Source organism: Neomonachus schauinslandi, chromosome 3 (assembly GCF_002201575.2).
Source record: "Neomonachus schauinslandi chromosome 3, ASM220157v2, whole genome shotgun sequence".
Taxonomy (NCBI): Eukaryota; Metazoa; Chordata; class Mammalia; order Carnivora; family Phocidae; genus Neomonachus; species Neomonachus schauinslandi.
The window spans coordinates 120,468,837-120,488,098 of NC_058405.1; the positions used below are offsets into that span (position 1 = coordinate 120,468,837).

At 38.0% G+C, this 19,262-nt stretch overlaps 1 protein-coding gene across 3 annotated transcripts in view; it reads right to left on the minus strand.

The window, feature by feature from the left end:
* Positions 1–19,262, minus strand: part of ACVR1C (activin A receptor type 1C) — a 40,366-nt gene that overhangs the window by 18,542 nt on the left and 2,562 nt on the right. Inside the window, exon 2 of one of the 3 annotated variants that reach the window (XM_021703040.1) lies at positions 722–961. The exons of the other annotated variants lie outside the window; for them this stretch is intronic. Within the exon in view, the coding sequence (XP_021558715.1) occupies positions 722–961 (240 nt within the window). The remainder of the gene's footprint in view (positions 1–721; positions 962–19,262) is intronic. 3 annotated transcript variants of the gene reach the window in all.

The following is a 19,262-nucleotide window of genomic DNA, read 5'->3' on the forward strand; positions in this document are numbered from 1 at the left end:
TCTAGAGGGGAGGGGGGTGGGGGGATGGGTTAGCGTGGTGATGGGTATTAAAGAGGGCACGTATTGAATGGAGCACTGGGTGTTATACACAAACAATGAATCATGGAACACTACATCAAAAACTAACGGTGTAATGTATGGTGATTAACATAACATAATAAAATAAAATTTAAAAAAAAGAATACATTCTTGGTTTTAATTTCAGGTCAGCTCCCTGTTGACTTCACACACACACATCGCAGGGGGTGCTTCAGATTCTGAAGACTTCCATTACCACAAGCAAAGACACTCTAAGAATACCACTTTGCATAACTAACATCTCTCCCCCAGAACTCAGCTCCTTAAATACAGTAACTTTTGTGCCCATGAAGCATTACTAAGAGAGCAACAATGATTATTACTAACCATAATGGGGAGGGGGGGGAAGGGAGAGAAGAGAAACTCTTTCTTGCTTCAGAAAAATTCTGAAGGAATGTAAAAATGAGAATCTGAATACCTAAAGGCAGAAAAGGCAACTGAGAAGACTTAATTCATTCAGCCATGATAGTCGGTTCTCTTCATCAAATCCAAAAACAAGTTTCTATACCAGAACTTACCACATACCACATCAAGCATTCTAAATGATACAATTCATAATATTGGGGCCCTTTTTGTTGGATTTTATTTTTATTTATTTTTAAATAAGAGTTTTCTTACTGCGAAATGGACAACAGGCACATACCAGAGCCAGATCCAGAGGCAGTCACATCGTAAATCAGATCTTTTAGAGTTTTTCCAGCATTTACCAGATTGCACTCAGAGAGGGGCTCCTCCACATTCTGTCTCTTTTTCTTCCTGTTTGTGCACAGTCGACCTTGGCATGCCCAGATTGTCAGCACCGCTGCCATGGACAGGAGGCAAGCTGGCACAGTAATGACAACGGTCAGCTCCATGGGTCCGAGTTTGGGGGCATTTGGAGATGCTTCAGTTAAAAAAGAAAGAACATGACCATAAATCAACCCATTTAAGATACTCTGGAAATTGGAAATGTGATCACCAAAATCTCACATCTTTGATGAGGAGCCACACACTATGCACTTACATGAGTTGGTAAAGATTCTCTGGGGGATAAGCAAAGATGGGGAAAGGGAGTCGAGATCAGGATGCACCTGGAATAATTATGCCAGGTAACCATGGGAGCCAGAATGAGGATCATGGAAAGCACCAGTGCATGGGATCCTTTTTAAGTCCTCCAAGGCATTTGACATTTTTCTACTATCTTCTCCCCATTTTTCAGCAGTCCATCCTTAGAGCACATTCATTCATTCACGCCACAAATAATTACTGAGCTCCTGCAATATGTTGTCACTATTCCAGGTGCTGAGATACACCAGTGGTGGTGAGAGCCAAATCCTTGCTCTCCTAGTGCTTATGTTCTCATACGCCCACTAAACAGATGGATATGCAATACCCAAGCAAGAGGCCCTAAGCGCGATGATGAAGCAGAGGAGAAAGCGCGTGATGCCGGGATGCCCGTTTAGAAAGACTGCTCCCAAAGGCTGCTCTGGGAGGAGGCAGGGAACAACACCAGGAAGATCCCAAAGAGGTGCGCTCTGGGCAACGCGAAAGCAAGTGTACAGCCCCAAGATGAGGCTCACTTGGGCTGCTCAGGAACAACCCTTGCCTAGAGCGCAGTAAGCGAGGAGAAAGGCAGAGGACAGTAGGAGGCAACCAAGGGAAAGAGCATGTAGGGTCTGTAGGCTGGGTCAAGGACTGTGTATTCTATTCCAAGTAGATGCTGTCTCAGGACTTGGAGCAGGCAAACTAACAATGTGATCTCACTTTCATTCCACCGGGCTGCAGAGGGGCCCAGGAGTAAAAGTGAAGAGATCCATGTGGTCTGATATCAAGGCAGGAGGGGACAGGATGGTCTTGGCTGAACCTTATCTGAAAGAGTAGCACTTTCTTCTCAGTCCTCGTTCATTCTCTACACCTCTTTACTGTTTTGTTTTAGTTTTATTTTATTTTATTTTATTTTATTTTATTTTATTTACTGTTTTGTTTTAATTCCTGGGTTGTATCACCACCTGGCACGTGGTATATTCGTGTTTTTATTTATCTATTATCTGATTCCCTCCAAAAAAACGTAGGTTTCGTGAGAGAAAGATTTTTGCTTGCTTTGTTCTCAACTATATCCCAAGTATTTTCAACTGGAGATAATTAATAGATAGCCCTTGAATGGCAGAACCACTAAAAGTTCTACTAGTTTTGTTCTTAATAAGTAAGGGATAAGATGTTTAGTTTTAGAAAAACATGATAATTGAAACCAAGTAACATAAGGTTATAATTTGTGACTCTAATATAAAAACGCAGATAGCCAATTTTTCCAAAGCTCTTCTTGCACTTAAGAAATCTTTTTAATTTAGGGAAAATAGTGAACCATGAAAAATCTATTACGAGAGATATTTTCTGCATTTTTCAAAGAAATTATTTTGACACTTGAAATGAGCACATAGTTCATTTTCTCTTCGTTCACTAAAGACAGTCTTGGGATCACCTTAATTTTATCTCCACGTCCTATCATTAGGGATGGTGATTTTTGTTTTAATAAACCTTAGGAAGTATTTGATAGGAAGAGAATTCTGGAGTCTTAGCTTCTCAGACACCAAGGAGAAGTAGAATGCAGGCTTTGGAGAAAGAGAAGCCAAAGTGAGCAGACACTTTCTCCATTTGTGGCTATAATGCCTTGAGCAAACTCACCCTCCCGGAGCTGAGGAGGCATACCCAGAGAGAGGGCTGCAGACACGCATGGAAAGCAATAGCACAACACCTGCCCCTTAGAATCTAAACAAATGACAGTGATAATGGACTTTGTGAATTAAGCCATTCCTCAGACTTCCGTCTTTGCAATGACAATCCTGTAGAGCTTATTATATTAAATGCATTTACATTTTACTTACAATATGTCAACCGGAATATGTAAATATAAATGCAAAACAGATATTTAATTCTCAAGGAAAAGGAATGGAATTCCTCAAAAAATGTGCTCATATGAGTATCATTATAATCCTAAAAATAGGTTTTTTTAGGATCGATAACTAAGAGTTAAAACTGTTAAGTGAACTCTGGAAACAAACATAATCCATGCTCTTCTACTTTGCCAGGGAATTCTGCCAGATCACCAACTTTCCTTCTCCAGAGTGTTTCAGGATTCCTCTGACGTCATCCGAAGTTGTATGAGAACTTGGCCTTGAATGTTCTCATGACAAGGTGCTAAAAGAGTTCTTTGACTTGACTTTGCTTTAGAAATCATTAACTGTGGTACTTGCAACTTCTACCGTTTGCTGTTATAGAAGGGTTTTATTATCCATTACACAGCGATCTTTCAAATCTACATTTCAAGTTGTATCTGTATCTTTAGGTCCTCACGATGGTATTCTAGGAATTCTATGAAAGCCACAGAAAGCACTTAATCTCTTGCAACCTACATAAACATCTGCTTAAATATGTTTTTAAAATCAAAATTTAAAATTTAAAAAATAAAATTCCACTATTAGATACATTTATATGGCTATATCTTATTTCAATATATGTTATCAGGAGCTATCCATATAAACAGAGTTAAAAAGCTTATTGATTGTCTTCATTTTAGTAAAGCTCTATTAAGCAGAGTTCAGCTCATTACTATGGCAACCAGTGAAGAGGCGAAAGGTCAGCAACCCTGAAAATAGAATACTCTTTATAAAAGTGTACTGTTCTAGTGAAGGTTACTGCTTTCAGAGATGTTTATTACAGATGGGCAATGTTTCTACTTTTGTGAACAAATTTACTGATAGGAGTTAGTAATAAAAAAAGATTACTCAGCTAGAAAAAGACTAGCAACAACATCCAGAAAGAGCTCCTTAAACACTGAGCAATTTTTAAAGCAAACATTTGTAAAACTATCTTCTAAACCAAATGTTGATTGTAATCTCTACAGGAGATAAATGAAGAAAAACTGTAGTCTACACCCAATGAGTCATGGCAAAAGAGACAGTAGTGCAGTTAAGAATACATTTTAATAAGTTACCTTTGATGAGCACTTTATTTTTTCTAGCAGGTTTTACATTCTCGATCATAGGAGAACTCTTATTATTCCATAATTTCCAATCTGAGATTGCCTGTGCCATATGAAATGCATGCTCCATATTATAAGCGGCTCCATGGGGGGAATATGTTAATCCCAAAAGTGAGGTCTGGGGAACGCTGCATTGTCCATTCATGTTATTTCATTCCTGAGCAAATTACATAGACTAGAATGGTGGGGGGAGAGGGAGAAAAGCACCAGCCCAGATGGGTGAGAGCCTAAGTCACAAATATCTCCCCTGTATAAGCTCTATAATACACTGAACCCAGACAACATAGGGAAAGGAAGTATTAACAAGGCAGGGAGAAGGGCACATTGACCCAAATGGGGTGGAAGATTCTGGACAGCTGGAGAGAGTCATGTGAAAGGCAGACGGATGTAAGAAAGTAAGATAAGACAAAACAACAACAACCGAAAAGGAAGAAAGGAGGAAGGAAGAAAGGAAGGGAGGGAGAGAAGAAGGGAGGAAGGAGGTAAAATTTTTTTAAAAGATTTTTTTTGTGTGTAAACTTTGCAACTTCCTCTAGAGATGTGAATGGAACTATTGATGGTGAAAGCCAATGGCCATTGCCACTACTCAAATAAATTTCAGAACTAGTTTCGATGCCTCAACTCCTCCAGGACAGTGCCTGTTTGCCACTCCCCACTTCCAGCTTTAGGGAAGCAGTCCTCAAGATGAAAAAGATAATATGGGTATGATCCCCATGTTTCCTCTCCTGCTGACCTCTTCTCTTTCCTTATTAAAAGTCACTTTTGTAATTACTGATGCTTATGAGATTTATATGACCTTTAAATTAATTAATTTATATCTCCTTAGTATATGCTATTAGGAGATGACTGAGAACTAAGTGGAGCTATGGACTAGACCAATTGCTTCAAATAGCCCATACTGACCACTGGCACGGAAATCTTGAAAATGTCTACATTCCATGTAAAGACACATTTCTTCATTATATTTGAACGACCTTCAACTGACTAGAAACTAAGACATTACAAGGGAGTGAGGAATAGAAACTCTTTGAGAAGGGACATGTGGGTGGCTCAGTCAAACATCCAATTCTTGATTTCAGCTCAGCTCATGACTGTGTTGTGAGATTGTGAGAATTGTGAGATTGTGAGATTGAGCCCCATGTTGGGCTCTGTGCTGGGCATGGAGCCTACTTAAGATTCTCTCTCTCCCCTTTCCTCTGCCCCTCCTCCCCCTCTCTCTCTAAAAAAAAAGAAAAAGAAACTCTTTGAGAAGAGAGTGACTGAAGACATATGTACTGGCTGAACAGCTGTTGAAAAACAAATTCAGACAAAGAGAATAGAGGTCTCCATCCAAAATGAATTTTTGTAAAACTTTACAGTAGTGCTTCCTTCCCAGAAGCTGCTACAGCAAATAGCCTATAGAAATTGAAGAGGATCCAAAACACCCCTAAAGAAACCACAGACTAATTTAATATTAAAACCATTTTTACCCCTTTTATTAAAAGTTTTGCCCCAAGTGAAAAGATACCGTCTTGCAAGATTCTATTCATGAATGTATAAATATCAAGTCTTCAACTGCCTCCCCACCCCTGTCCGCTGACAAGGGGAAGCATTTATTTTTCCAGTCTGGAGCATGTTCTCAGGTAGTAAGCCAACCAAAACAGATAATGCTGCTTGAGATGCTTTCTGATGGGTCTGCTTCTGTCCTGGCACATGGAAGAAATGCCACCAGGGTCAACTGAACGCTGTGGTCCATCCACCTACCCTATAAACCCTCTATGACACAGGCCTGTGCATCAATGAAAAGGTCTTTGTTTCGTTTAGTTCACAGGTTTCTGGGGGACATCGTGGAAGTAATATCTGCAGTTGAAACAAAGGAATACGTTGCCTCTAAGTCATTCAAAGCTACCTTGTTAATTAGCTCAACAGGAATAATGTCTTTTGCCAAAACTGGAATGACATGCTAAGCACTGAGAAGTCTCCCAAATCTTCATGATGAACCTCCTTTAACCTGCCATTTCAAATCATCCTTGAATGTGGATACTATCATTTCAAACATGTGCTTGATGGTAATGAAAATACATTTTGTAATTGGTTTCTTACTGCTCTACTAAAAGACTGGATCCAAATGTATTGCTTTGTATAATGCTGCACTGAGAACAACCCTCTAGGACAGATGCCAGAAAGTGGGGCACAGTTCACATCCTTATGGAATTTAAATTCTACTAAGGAATACGTGATCCATCTAGGGAACAATTCCAAAGCAATTTTCAAAGTAAAAATATGAAGACAACTTTACATAAGAGCAAGGCAAGTGGGAGATAAGAGAAAGATCATGATGAAGAATTCCATTCATGATCAATCAGTACAATATAAAACCATATGGAACTGCACTTACACGTGGGAAGTGAACGGGTCTCAGTTGCTAAGTCAAAGATACCGGTTTTATTTGTCTAACGCTCCTATGTAATTCCACACTCACAAACTGCAGGCGACCCCCCTGGAGCCTGTCCTAGCTTCCTACTTCTTCACAGTGAGCCTTATAAATGTCATCAGGAATAATCCAGTGAGAAGTGAATTCGGTTAGATCCCTCCAACATACTCTACTTTGGGAACAGCAAACGGTCATCCTTCTCCACGGAGCAAGAATAATCACATGATTATTTCTTATCAACATGAACCTCAAGTACTAAACAAGGGCAGAATATCATCTAATCTAGAGATTCAACGGAGCAATGAAGGTGACAGAAATAACATGAGAAGCATTTCTGCCTTTTAACTGAATCAGATGAGCTACTGATGGGGCCATTCCACTGTTCAGTGTTCAGTCTGCGTATGGCTGTTTCCATCCACCGTCTTCTCCTGGAATGATTTCATGACTTTATAGAACGCAGGTTGCACAACACAGAAAAGTATTTCCTGGCAGTTCTCCTTGTGTTGCTGGGCTTCAGGGAGTATGTGAGGAACACTGGGTATCTTCAAATCTTCTCTTGTCTACTTTTGTCTGAATTTAAGAATAATAATGCTTTTATATGTTAAGGAATTAGGATTGTGAGATTGAAGAGTATCATCTTTGGCACGGGGTCTGTAGAATTTTGACTTCAGCCGAGATAAGATTAATAAAATGTAGGAAGGAGAATTTAAATCAGCCCCATAGTTGTTCTTAACTTCAGTGCATGCACCGAGATCAGTTTATTATCTGTCATCAAAACATATTCTCAAATGATACACATTTGTAAAAAAAAATGAGATAGCTAACTACTCAAGGAATATTTCAGGGTGTTTTTTTTTCCCTTAAGCCAACTTTTACATGGAAAACATGAAAGATCCTTGGAAGTAGCACCCGTATCTCCTAGCACTGTTTCCCCAGCTCATAGCAAAGACTTGTTCGGGGGAGACATTTAAAAACATTGACCAAAAGGGAGAAGTTAGGCTTCTCTGTCCTGAAGTTCATGCTACTATAAATTCTCCCACAGCAAACACACACACAAACAAAGCAGCTTGTTCACTTGGAAAAAAAGACTGATGTGAAATAATCCTATTTTGACCCAGCCCAGTGTCCCATACGTGATAAATACCCAAAAAGTATTTCAGCAAAGAGGTAATAGTATTTACATAACTGAGAGTAGGGGCTCACATCATGTGAAATCCTCAATTTAGAATTGGTTATAAATTTTACTTCCGATTTCCCATTACATCCCTATGAACAAAATTTCATAATTGAAATCAGTGTACTTGTTTCCCAAGATAGGAAATGCTTCCTAGATAGGAAATGCTTCCTATATTAGACTTTAAAAGCACACGTTTGACTTCTTTGTATGCTTGTATCTCATAGCACTTTCCCAAATATAAAAATCACAGCACCTTGCAGTTTACAGAGGGGAAAAAAAAAAAAAAAACCCTGTCTGACACACCTGTCAGGTGTGCACTGAATCCTCACAGGATGAGCTATAAATGGATTTGTTCATGTGATGGCAGAACAATTCCACAAGGGGTCCCGTGAGTATTTCTCAGCAGGTAGATATCACCTTAATACTGACTAGAGCAATGAATTGGTTTAAAATAGAAAACTATAAGGAAGTTCGAAAACAACAATGAATTTTTTAAAGGACTGTAGATCACAAGACGTTTAAAGTCCCAAAAGAATAGTACGATCAGAGTCTGCAATTTTTATAATTATAGCATCCTTTGAAATCATTAATTTTTGATAAATCTAATTGTAATGTTTTGGCAGTTTATCTTCCTTCAGATGTAATCCTTCAGTTTGGTTTAAATGAAAGTCTAATTTAGACATGTACCTAATCAATATGCATTGTTTACCTACCCTGACTGATATAAATAATCAATTTCCTTTTTTCCTCTTTACACAACTGAGAACGGAACAGGAAGGTGGAAATTATACTGAGGTTAATAAAGCACCCAATATTTTCATGTTGTGCGTGACTTTTCTTTACTGAAACCAATTATTTGGAAAACAAAAAATATAATATTATTAAAATAGGGTATGAAATCTGAAAGAAAATTATTAGTACATTTACCCTTTCAAGCACTGTATGTTTTGGTAGCAAAATGGGAACAAAGATACCTGGAACTTGGATGTTTTTGTTGAATAGCCGATTTCCATATGAAAGGTGGGAATTAGTGAGAGCATGAACTAAATAGCAATTCCTATCAAAATTAACCCGGTAGGGATGCCTGGGTGGCTCAGTCAATTAAGCGTCTGCCTTAGGCTCAGGTCATGATCTCAGGGTCCTGGGATCAAGCCCCACATCAGGCTCCCTGCTCAGCGGGGAGCCTGCCTTTCCCTCTGCCTGCCTCTCTCTCTCTGACAAATAAATAAAATCTTTAAAAAAGACCAGTTTCTCTTGCCCCGATTTCCTGACCTTATTCCGTAAGACTTTTCATGGAAAGTTTTAGAGTGTTCTTGATGGTATCTGACATCAGAGCTATTTCTCTGAGCATGTCTCTGATATCACCTAGAGTCACAAGAAATCATTTGTTACAAACCGAAATGCATTCCAGCCATGAGAGAATCAAGCCACAAAATGTGATTCCTTCACAAAAGAAAAGACATTCGTTTAATAATCAGGGAGAAAAGTGAGGTATAAAATTGTATTAAACAGAATAACTCAACTATGCTGAAGTAGAAATATACTAAACTATTGATAGCAGGAACTCTAGGCCAGTGGGTATAAGCTTGCTACATACTGCGGTGCCCAGGTGGCGCAATTAAGCAGCCCACTCCTGCTTTCGGCTCAGGTCACGATCTCAGGGTCCTGGGATCCAGCCCCACATCCAGCCCCACATCCAGCCCTAGGTGGAGCCCCAAGTTGAGCTCCATGCTCAGCAGGGAGTCTGCTTGTCCCTCTCCCTCGGCTCCTCCTTCTGCCCCTCCCCGCTTGTACTCTCTCTCTCTCTCTCTCTCTCTCTCTCTCAAATAAATATGTATTTTTAAAAACCTGCTACAGGGGCGCCTGGGTAGCTCAGTCAGTTGGGCGACTGCCTTCAGCTCAGGTCATGATCCTAGGGTCCTGGGATCGAGCCCCACATCCGACTCCTTGCTCAGTGGGGAGCCTGCTGCTCCCCTGCCTGGTGTTCCCCCTGCTTGTGCTTGCTCGCTCTCTCCCTCTCTCTCTCTGTCAAATAAATAAATAAAATCTTAAAAAAAAAAAAAAGGAAAGAAAATTTGCTACATACTGATCAAATGAATCAACAGGGAATGCCCATGTTCACTAAGGAAGAGTGAGTTACTTCTCAGTTTCCACCAACAGATAAATGAGGAAGAACTCAAGGATGCCATACCTGATTTTTCAAGACAAACCTGATACCTAGAAGTTTTATATTAAGACTTAATTTTTAACAATGTAAAGAAATTCACATTTCTTTCCTTTTCCAGAAATCACAGGTCAAACAAAACTTGTTTGTGGACTGGATATAACCCATAAGCAGAGAGAACTCTGGGTGATTTGTTTTGTTGTTTTTATGTTCATAGAATTGGGTTTAGCTACAAATAACAGAGGAAACTGGACAGAAGTTTCCTTTTCTCAATCATGGAAAAGAAACTTGAAGACTGGTAGTCCAATGTTAGCAGGGTGACTCCATGAAGTTTTCAGTCAGGCTCCTGTCAGCTCCCACGTCGCCACCCCCAGGGTGCATCCTCATGGTCCAAGACAGCCACTAAACTCCAACCTTTATATCCAGGCAGCAGGATGGAGGGTGGCATAAGAATGTGCCAGTTCTGTTTTAACGGGTCTTCTCAGAAGTTCTCCAAAATACTGCCATTCATCTTATCTGCCAGAACCTAGTCATACGGCCACACTTATCTGTAAGAGTAGCTGAAAATATTGTCTGTTAGGTGGACAACTACATTATCAGCAAAAAGTCTAGGTCCTGCTACTAAGTGGGTATTGGAGGAAACAATATGTCTTTGAAACACTTATTTACAGGCATAGTAAACTTTAATCTATTAGATTTTTTTCATTAGAAAAAGAATGTATGTGCAAAGAAACAAGTCAGACAGTACTGTACAAGAATTGATAAGGAAAGAGTTACATAATGTCCTCAGCTGTTCAGCACTCCAATACCAACTCAGATGTTCATAGACTGTGTAACCTCAACTCAAACATTACTTTGAAACTTGATGTGTTGTTCTTTTGTTGTGAAATATAGTGAATATACAGAAATGTACATACATTATATAGGTTAAGTATAAAAAGAATTATAAACTCCCATGCCTCACCAGCCCCTCATCTCCCTTCCCCCTTTTTCCCCACTCTGAGATATCGCCACATGATCACAACCTTATTCCTTCACCAAGGGTAATGCTTACCCTGATTTGAGGAATAATGATTTCCTTACCCTTATACTGTGGTTCCCAGAATCCCTTTTTGTATATGGTTCCAGGTTCAAGTTGGCATATTTGCATACATGTTCATAAGTGAGAGTGGCTTGTAATTCCCTTTTCTCATATTGTCTTCATTGGGTTTTTGATATCAAGAGTATGCATAAAATGAGTGAAGGAGTGTTTCTTCTTTGTTTACACTTTGGAGGAGTTTGTGTGAGATTTATCTGTTCCTGGAAGCTTATCAAACTTTTCTGATAGAGCCTCATGGGCTTTGAAATTTTCTTTCTAGAAATATTTTTTACTACCTTTTTCAAACTACTGATTCAGATTCTCTATTGTCATGAGACTATTCAGATTTGGTAAGTTACAATTTTCTAAAAATTAGGTTGTTTGTAAACCATCTTGTTTCAACTTTATATAGTCTCACTAATTATTTATCTACTTGTTCTATCAATTACCAAGACTGTGGCAAATTAAAATCTCCCTCAGAGATTGTGACTTCTGTATTTCTCCTTATAGATCTCAAAATATTTTATTTTTGAGTCCCATTCTTAAATACATAGAAATTTAAATTTATTAAGAATCCCTAGTAGGGAGCCTGGGTGGCTCAGTTGGTTAAGCGACTGCCTTCGGTTCTCGGGTCATGATCCTGGAGTCCCTGGATCGAGTCCCGCATCAGGCTCCCTGCTCAGCGGGGAGCCTGCTTCTCCCTCTGACCCTCCCTCCTCTCATGCTCTCTCTCACTCTCTCTCTCAAATAAATAAATAAAGTTTTTAAAAAAAAAAAAAAAAGAGGGGCGCCTGGGTGGCTCAGTCGTTAAGCGTCTGCCTTCGGCTCAGGTCATGGTCCCAGGGTCCTGGGATCGAGCCCCGCATCGGGCTCCCTGCTCTGAGGGAAGCCTGCTTCTCCCTCTCCCACTCCCACTGCTTGTGTTCCCTCTCTCGCTGTGTCTCTCTCTGTCAAATAAATAAATAAAATCTTTAAAAAAAAAAAAGAATCCCTGGTAAGTTGAAACTTTAATCATTATAAAGTGACCCTTCTTAACTCTAGGAATTTTTTTTGCCTTAAAGTTAATTTTGTCTGCTCTTAACATAAACTAACATTTTTTTTTTTGTTTTAAAATATGTATGGTATATCTTTTCCATCAAAATAACTTCAGGGCGCCTGGGTGGCTCAGTTGGTTAAGCGACTGCCTTCGGCTCAGGTCATGATCCTGGACTCCCGGGATCGAGTCCCACATCGGGCTCCCTGCTCAGTGGGGGTCTGCTTCTCCCTCTGACCCTCTTCCCTCTTGTGCTCTCTGTCTCTCATTCTCTCTCTCTCAAATAAATAAATAAAATCTTTAAAAATTAAAAAAAATAATAACTTCAACATTTCCGTAAACTTTCATTTTTAAGACATTTTCAAAACAACATTTAATTGGATTTGTTTTCTCCAATCTGGTAATCTTTGTTTAGTCTATTTACATTAAATTATTTTTGTTTAATTATTACTGATATTTGGATGCTTTCTTTTTGTCACATCTATTGTGTGCTTCTTTCTCCTTCTCTCTCTCTTTTTTTTTTTACTTCTTTTGGATAGTTTTTATTGCTCTATTTTTCTTATTGTGGATTAGAAGGAACATAGTCACACTCTATTAGAAGTAATTTAGAAATGACAACAGGGACACTTCAAAGCATAAGGAGTAACAATATTTTTACCCTCTGCTTAGACAAAACAAGGCCCCTAGAAAATATTAATTCCATTTACCCCTCTCTTGACATGTATGGTACACTGTTTTTATATTGAATGACCATTTTATCTTTTTTTTAAACCCCACAAGACATTGCTGCTGTTGTAGATTAATATTCTTTAGAATTAGTCACATATTTATCACTTTTTTTGCTTTTCATTCCTCCTTGCATGCCAGAACTTTGGTATAGTTTCTTTCTGCCTGAAGTACATCTTTAGAATTTCCTTTATCAAAGATTTTGATAATGTGAAACTCACCTATTTGTGTTTTTTATTTTGAAAATGTCTTTTACTTAACCTCATTCTTTAAAAGATATTTTTGCTGGGTAGAATTCTGGGTTACCAGTTAATTCCCTTTAGAATATTGAAGATGTAGTTCCACCTTTTCTCTTTTTCCTTTTTGCTATTGAAAAGATAATGTCAGTTCTTCTGTAACTCCTTTGAATTCCATTTACCTTTTTGTCTGTCAACTTTTAGGATTTTGCTTTGTTTTTGGTGTTCTGCAGTTTTACGATATATCAAGGTTTGTCTCCCTTTTTATTTCTCCTCTTGATATTGATTGAATTTCTTGAATTTATAGATTGGTGTTCATCAACTCTAGAAAATTCTGAGCTGTTACTTCTGCAGAGACTGCTTTTGCCCAAATCTTTCTCTCCTCTCCAATGGACCACTACGTAAAACACGTTAAACCTTTTTATGTGTTCCTCTATTTGTCATCCTCGCTTCCATATTTTCCATTATGTATTCTCTGTCTTACTCCATACAAAATAACTTCTTAACTATATTTCAGATGCCTAATTCTCTCCTTATACTAATTGTTGTTAAATCTATCCACTAAGTTTTCAATTTTTGTTATTGTATTTTTAATTTTAAACAGTTTTATTCTGTTATTGTTCAAATCTGGTAGGTCACTTTTTTATAATCTTCTCTTCTCTAAAAATATTTCCAAATTTGCCTTATTTTTTAAACTTAGAATATTGGTCTGTAATTATTTTCTGATAATTGCGATATATGAAACCTTTGTGGTCTTTCTGCTGCATGCTCTTTTCTGCTGGCTCATGCATGCTGCCTTGCATCCCTGTGTGCTTGGGGAGCTTATTCTTCATTATATACTGCTTACGTCCTTGAACAAGTGTCTGTTTTATCTGCTTGAGACCTAACATTAAAGTCCCTTCCTCTAGAGAGGCAGGGGCACTAAAAGTCTGGGACTACCTTAAAGAAAGTTTGTTCTCCAGAGAGTCCCTGTACCACTCAGGCAATGGGAACACAGGCCTAAAATCCATGTGATGTCCAGGCTATGTGCATATCTTCTCAGGAATAGGTTTTTTGTTTGTCTTTCATTTTTCCTGCTCTGCTTAATGAGAAGCCCAAACCTCCTCCCTCGGGTTAGAAAGTTGTTGTTTTTTTTTTTTATATCTTGTTTAAACTTGCAATAAGCAAAGAGACCTTTGATATCTCTGCTCAACATGGTGGCTTCTATTAGATGATCCAATTTGAGCAAATCATGTTTCTTAACCTTTGTCATCCTTCAACCTTGAGATAATAAAACCCAACATTTTCCATATTAGAAAAAGCAGACACACATGAGGAAAAGAGTGTCAGATAAAATTATCAGAAAGTTATATAATAATGTCTTAATAATAAGGGTGTTTATCGATTCACATAACAAGAAATCTGGAAATAGGCTGGTGACATTGTTGAGTCTCTGTTAATAAATCATAGAACCAATCTACTCCCAGATTTCTGATCATGTTGAGTTAGTGAACTCACTTATTAAGACATTATAATCTAAGTTTCTGATACTTTTAGTTGAAAATATCTTGACCTATACATCACTCTTTTAACTTATGCAAATCTAATGGGTGGAAAAGAAAAAATCGTTGTTTTAATTTGCATTCCTCCAGCTATTAGTGATGTTGAACATCTTTTCAATACTCTGACCACATAGAATATTCTCTTCCAGGCGCCTGGGTGTCTCAGTCGGTTAAGTGTCTGCCTTCAGCTCAGGTCGTGATCTCAGGGTCCTGGGATGGAGCCCCGCATCGGGCTTCCTGCTCAGCAGGGAGTCTGCTTCTCCCTCTCTCTCTGCCCCTCCCCCCCCCACTTGTGCTCACGCTCTCTCTTTCAAAAATGAATAAATTAAAAAAAAAGAATATTCTCTTCTGTAAAATTTCTGTTTGTGTCTCTTGCCCACTTTTTCATTTAGTGCCCCCCTCCTCTTTCCACTCTCCTGCCATGCACACATACATACATGCATGCACGCACACACAAGATGTTCTTTACCTTCTCATAGTTAACTTTTTCTCTAGTCACACATGCTGCAAATATTTCTATCCCATATTTAACTTATCTTTGGTTTTATTTATGTTATCTTTCATTACTCATTTTTATTTTAGTTTGCACGCAATTATATCTCTTTTCCTTTTATAACAGTTGGATTTCCTGTCTTATTTAAAAACAGCTTCCATACTATAAAGTCATAGAAATCTTTTTGCTATCTAAATTTTCCTCTGACATTTAAATTGTTTTATATTTCACAATTAGATATTTAATCGAGCTGTAATTTATTTTTGTATATGGTGTGGCACTGTGGAACAGCCCTGTTTTCTTCCAGATGGATAGATAATTATGCCAGCAGTATTTCAAAAATAAACTATCCCATGGGGCGCCTGGGTGGCTCAGTTGGTTAAGTGACTGCCTTCGGCTCAGGTCATGATCCTGGAGTCCAGGGATCGAGTCCCGCATCGGGCTCCCTGCTCGGCAGGGAGTCTGCTTCTCCCTCTGACCCTATCCCCTCTCATGTGTTCTCTCTCATTCTCTCTCTCTCAAATAAATAAATAAAATCTTTAAAAAAAAATAAACTATCCTGGAATTTCCATTTCTGCCAAGTTACACTTTAGATGTCCACAGAAGCCCTTCTTGGTACAGCACACACAAAAATGCTGAATAAAATATAAATGAAAAACTTTTTTTTTTACTATTACATGATGAAGCTGGTGGGAAAAGAAATGAATTGCTCAGAGCCACAAATAAAGTGAAAATCCAGAGAGGTGCTTGAGCACTGGGGTTGCTGTTGACCCTGGAGGCATCTGCCAGCTGCTGGTGGTTACACACTTAGTTTACCAGACTGCAGCACAAGATCAGGAGATAAAATATGGTTCCTAAGACAAGGAAAGGCCAGATCAGGGGCACCTGGGTGGCTCAGTCGTTAAGCGTCTGTCTTCGGTTCAGGTCGTGATCCCAGGGTCCTGGGATCGAGCCCCGCATCGGGCTCCCTGCTTGGCGGGAAGCCTGCTTCTCCCTCTCCCACTCCCCCTGCTTGTGTTCCCTCTCTCGCTGTCTCTCTCTCTGTCAAATAAATAAAATCTAAAAAAAAAAAAAAAGGCCAGATCAGAGACCCTCAAATAAATCAGGCAACTATGAATGGAATTACATTGAAAATAAAACAGGAAGTGTTCTGTAGAGAGAGACAGGATGTATAATCGTCTATTTGTCTGTCTAAACCTTGACTTTGATATAGCAAAAAAATACTTATCTTCAAGACTTTCTCACCCCCAGTGTGTACCACAGGCAGGCTTAGAGCCTGAATTCATATTATACGTTGGCCAAAATAAACCTAATCAAAACACTGAATGGGTTTCAGTTGGTAGCATCCCCAGATACCTAGCAGAAGCTAATGTAAATCTTCCCTGGAGGAACATATTTTAAATACAGGCCCCAAAATTGTCCTCCAGCTATCGTTCCCAAAAACATGAGCTCACATTCTGAAGTGGGGTTTCTTAAACTGTGAACAACCTATTAATGGGGTCTGACCAGCATTCCTACCTAAGGAAAATTCATAGGGTACCTCACATATTTTAAGGGTAAGAATATTTCGTAAAATTCTTATTTCAGTTGTGTGTGCATGCAGGTTGAGGGAAATTGTATAAAATGTACTTCTTTCTGTGTGTCTCAGTGGAAACCTGTATAAAAGCCACTAGTCTAAGGTTTAGGAATTAGAGCCAAACACCTAAAAGGATTTTTAGGAGGGAAAGAGCCAAAGAGGGAAAGGCCTACAGTTCTCCAGTTGCTGAGTTACAACTGTCCAAGCAAAGAGAGAAAGGGAGAGAAAAAGTCCCGAGCTGTATTCAAGGTAGGAATTTTGTCATAAAGAGACAAAGCAAGAGCCCAATCATTACACACAGGACTTAACGGACAAAAGAGGGTCAGCTAAAAGACCCCAAGCCTTGGTTACTCCACCTCCATCAAGTCACTACCCAGAAATGGCCCCACAGTCTGGAGTGATGGGTAAAAGAGCCAAAGAGGCAAGGGTCCACTTGGCTTTCAGAGGAACCAAAAAGGGCAGTCCAGATTTTCTCCAATGTCTTCTAGGTGACCTCCCTCCCTTTTCTTCTCTTTCTTGCCCACCAATGTAATGCAGAGCATTAACACTGTAGAAATGTCACACTGTTTACTCTGCAGAGTGCTTTTATATATTTCATATATATGTAACCACAAGTGAAATTAATAAATCTCCACTAGGCAGAGCAGGGGATGGATAGCAATCACACTCGCTGATGACACAAAAACAGTGGAGTTCTTGGCACCGACTGTGTCAGGGCTCAGCCTGGAAGTTCCTTCCCAAACAGCTGCTGTTCCAAATACAGCTAATAACCATTTAGTGCTGCCTCACGGACAGAACAACCCGACACAAGAGGACTACACATACAATCCTGTTCAATTTCATGTCCGTTGACCATACAATGTCACTAAAAGACAAAAATTCTTAGTTTAAGTAAAGAAATTTTAATTCAATAAATGTTACATAGCATTTTTTTGTAGACATAATTATTGACTAGACAACACATATCTTCCCTGTTCCATCATATCAATAGACTGAAGAAGAAAAAGTATGCTATAATCTCAATACATTCATGAAAATACTTGAAAAATTTAATATTCATATAGGATAAAAAACCTTCTCCCAACTAGGAATAAAAGCAAATCTCATTAATTGATAATAGGAATCTACAAAAACCTATAGCTAAAATCATACTTAATGGTAAAAGAGGGCGTGCATTCACTCCTAGGACCAGGAAAAAGGCAAGGATCTTCACTCTTACCACTCCTATTCATCATCATATTAGCTGTTCCAGCCAGTGCAAAAAGCAAGAAAAAGAAATAAAATGCATACAGATCAGAAAGAAGATGTAAAATTGCCTAGATTCACAGATAAGATGATTGTGTATGTAGGAAACGACAAAGAATTTTTAAAAGAGCTACTAGAACTAATATAATTCATTTTGGCAAGCTTGTGGGAAATAAGGTCAATATACAAAATTAATTTTATTTTCATATACTGACAATTAATGTTGACCTATTAAAAATACCATTCACAATAGCATCCCAAAACAGGTAATATTTAGAGATACATTCCAGGAAATACATATGAAACCCATTCTCTGACAACTATGAAACTTTGCTAAGAGTAACTGAAGAAAAATAAATATATGGGAAAACGTGCTATATTCCTGGTTAATATTGTTAAAATGACCATTTTCTTCAAATAATTTATATATTCAACTCAATCTAATAAAAATCTCAGCATATGTTTTTGCAAAAACTGTCAAACTAATTCTAAAATTTAAATGGAAATGCAAAGGCTTCAGAATAACCAAAGCAATTTTAAAAAAGAACAAAGTTGGAGAGGTCACACGACCTGATTTCAATACTTGCTATAAAGCTACAATAATAAAGAAAGTTGGATAGTGACATAAATATAGACATACAGAACACTTGAGCAGAATAACGAGGCCAGAAATATACCCACATATATATATGTTCAATCAAAGTGGCAAGGTAATTTAAAGGATAGATTTTTCAACAAATGATGTTGGAACAACTTCAGATCCATATACAAAATAAAATTTCACCTAAACCTCACATAGTAACAAAAATTAAGTTTAAATTGAATATAGGCCTAAATGTAAATGCTGAAATGTTAAAATTTCTGGAAGAAAATGTAAAAGAGAATATTTATGGCCTCTACATAAAGACTTCCTCTTTTAAGACATGAAACATATAAACAATAAAAATATATACTTCATCAAATTTTAATCTACTCTGCAAAAGACACATTCAAGAAAACAAAATGGCAATCCCCAGAATGGGAGAAAATTGTCAGAATACACATATCTGATAAGGGACTTGTATTCAGAATATATAAAGAAGTTTTAAATTCAATTTTTTTAACGTGAAAAGGTATGACACTTTTATAAAGGGAGATACACAACTGTTCAATATGCACCTAAAAATAACTGAACATCATTGATCATCAGGGAAATGCAAACAAAAACCACAATGAAATACCACTACACAATCACTTGAGTGGCTACAATTAAAAAAAAAAAAAAACTGATTATACCAGGTGACTATAAAAATAGGGACCAACTGGAACTATCATACATTTCTGTTGGGGATGTAAAACAGTACAGTTTGGAACCTACTTGGGAGATTATATTTGTAAAATAAATAGATACTTATTATATGACCCTATAATTCCACTGTTAGGTATTTCCTTACACAAATATATATATATATATATATATATATATATATATATATATATATATA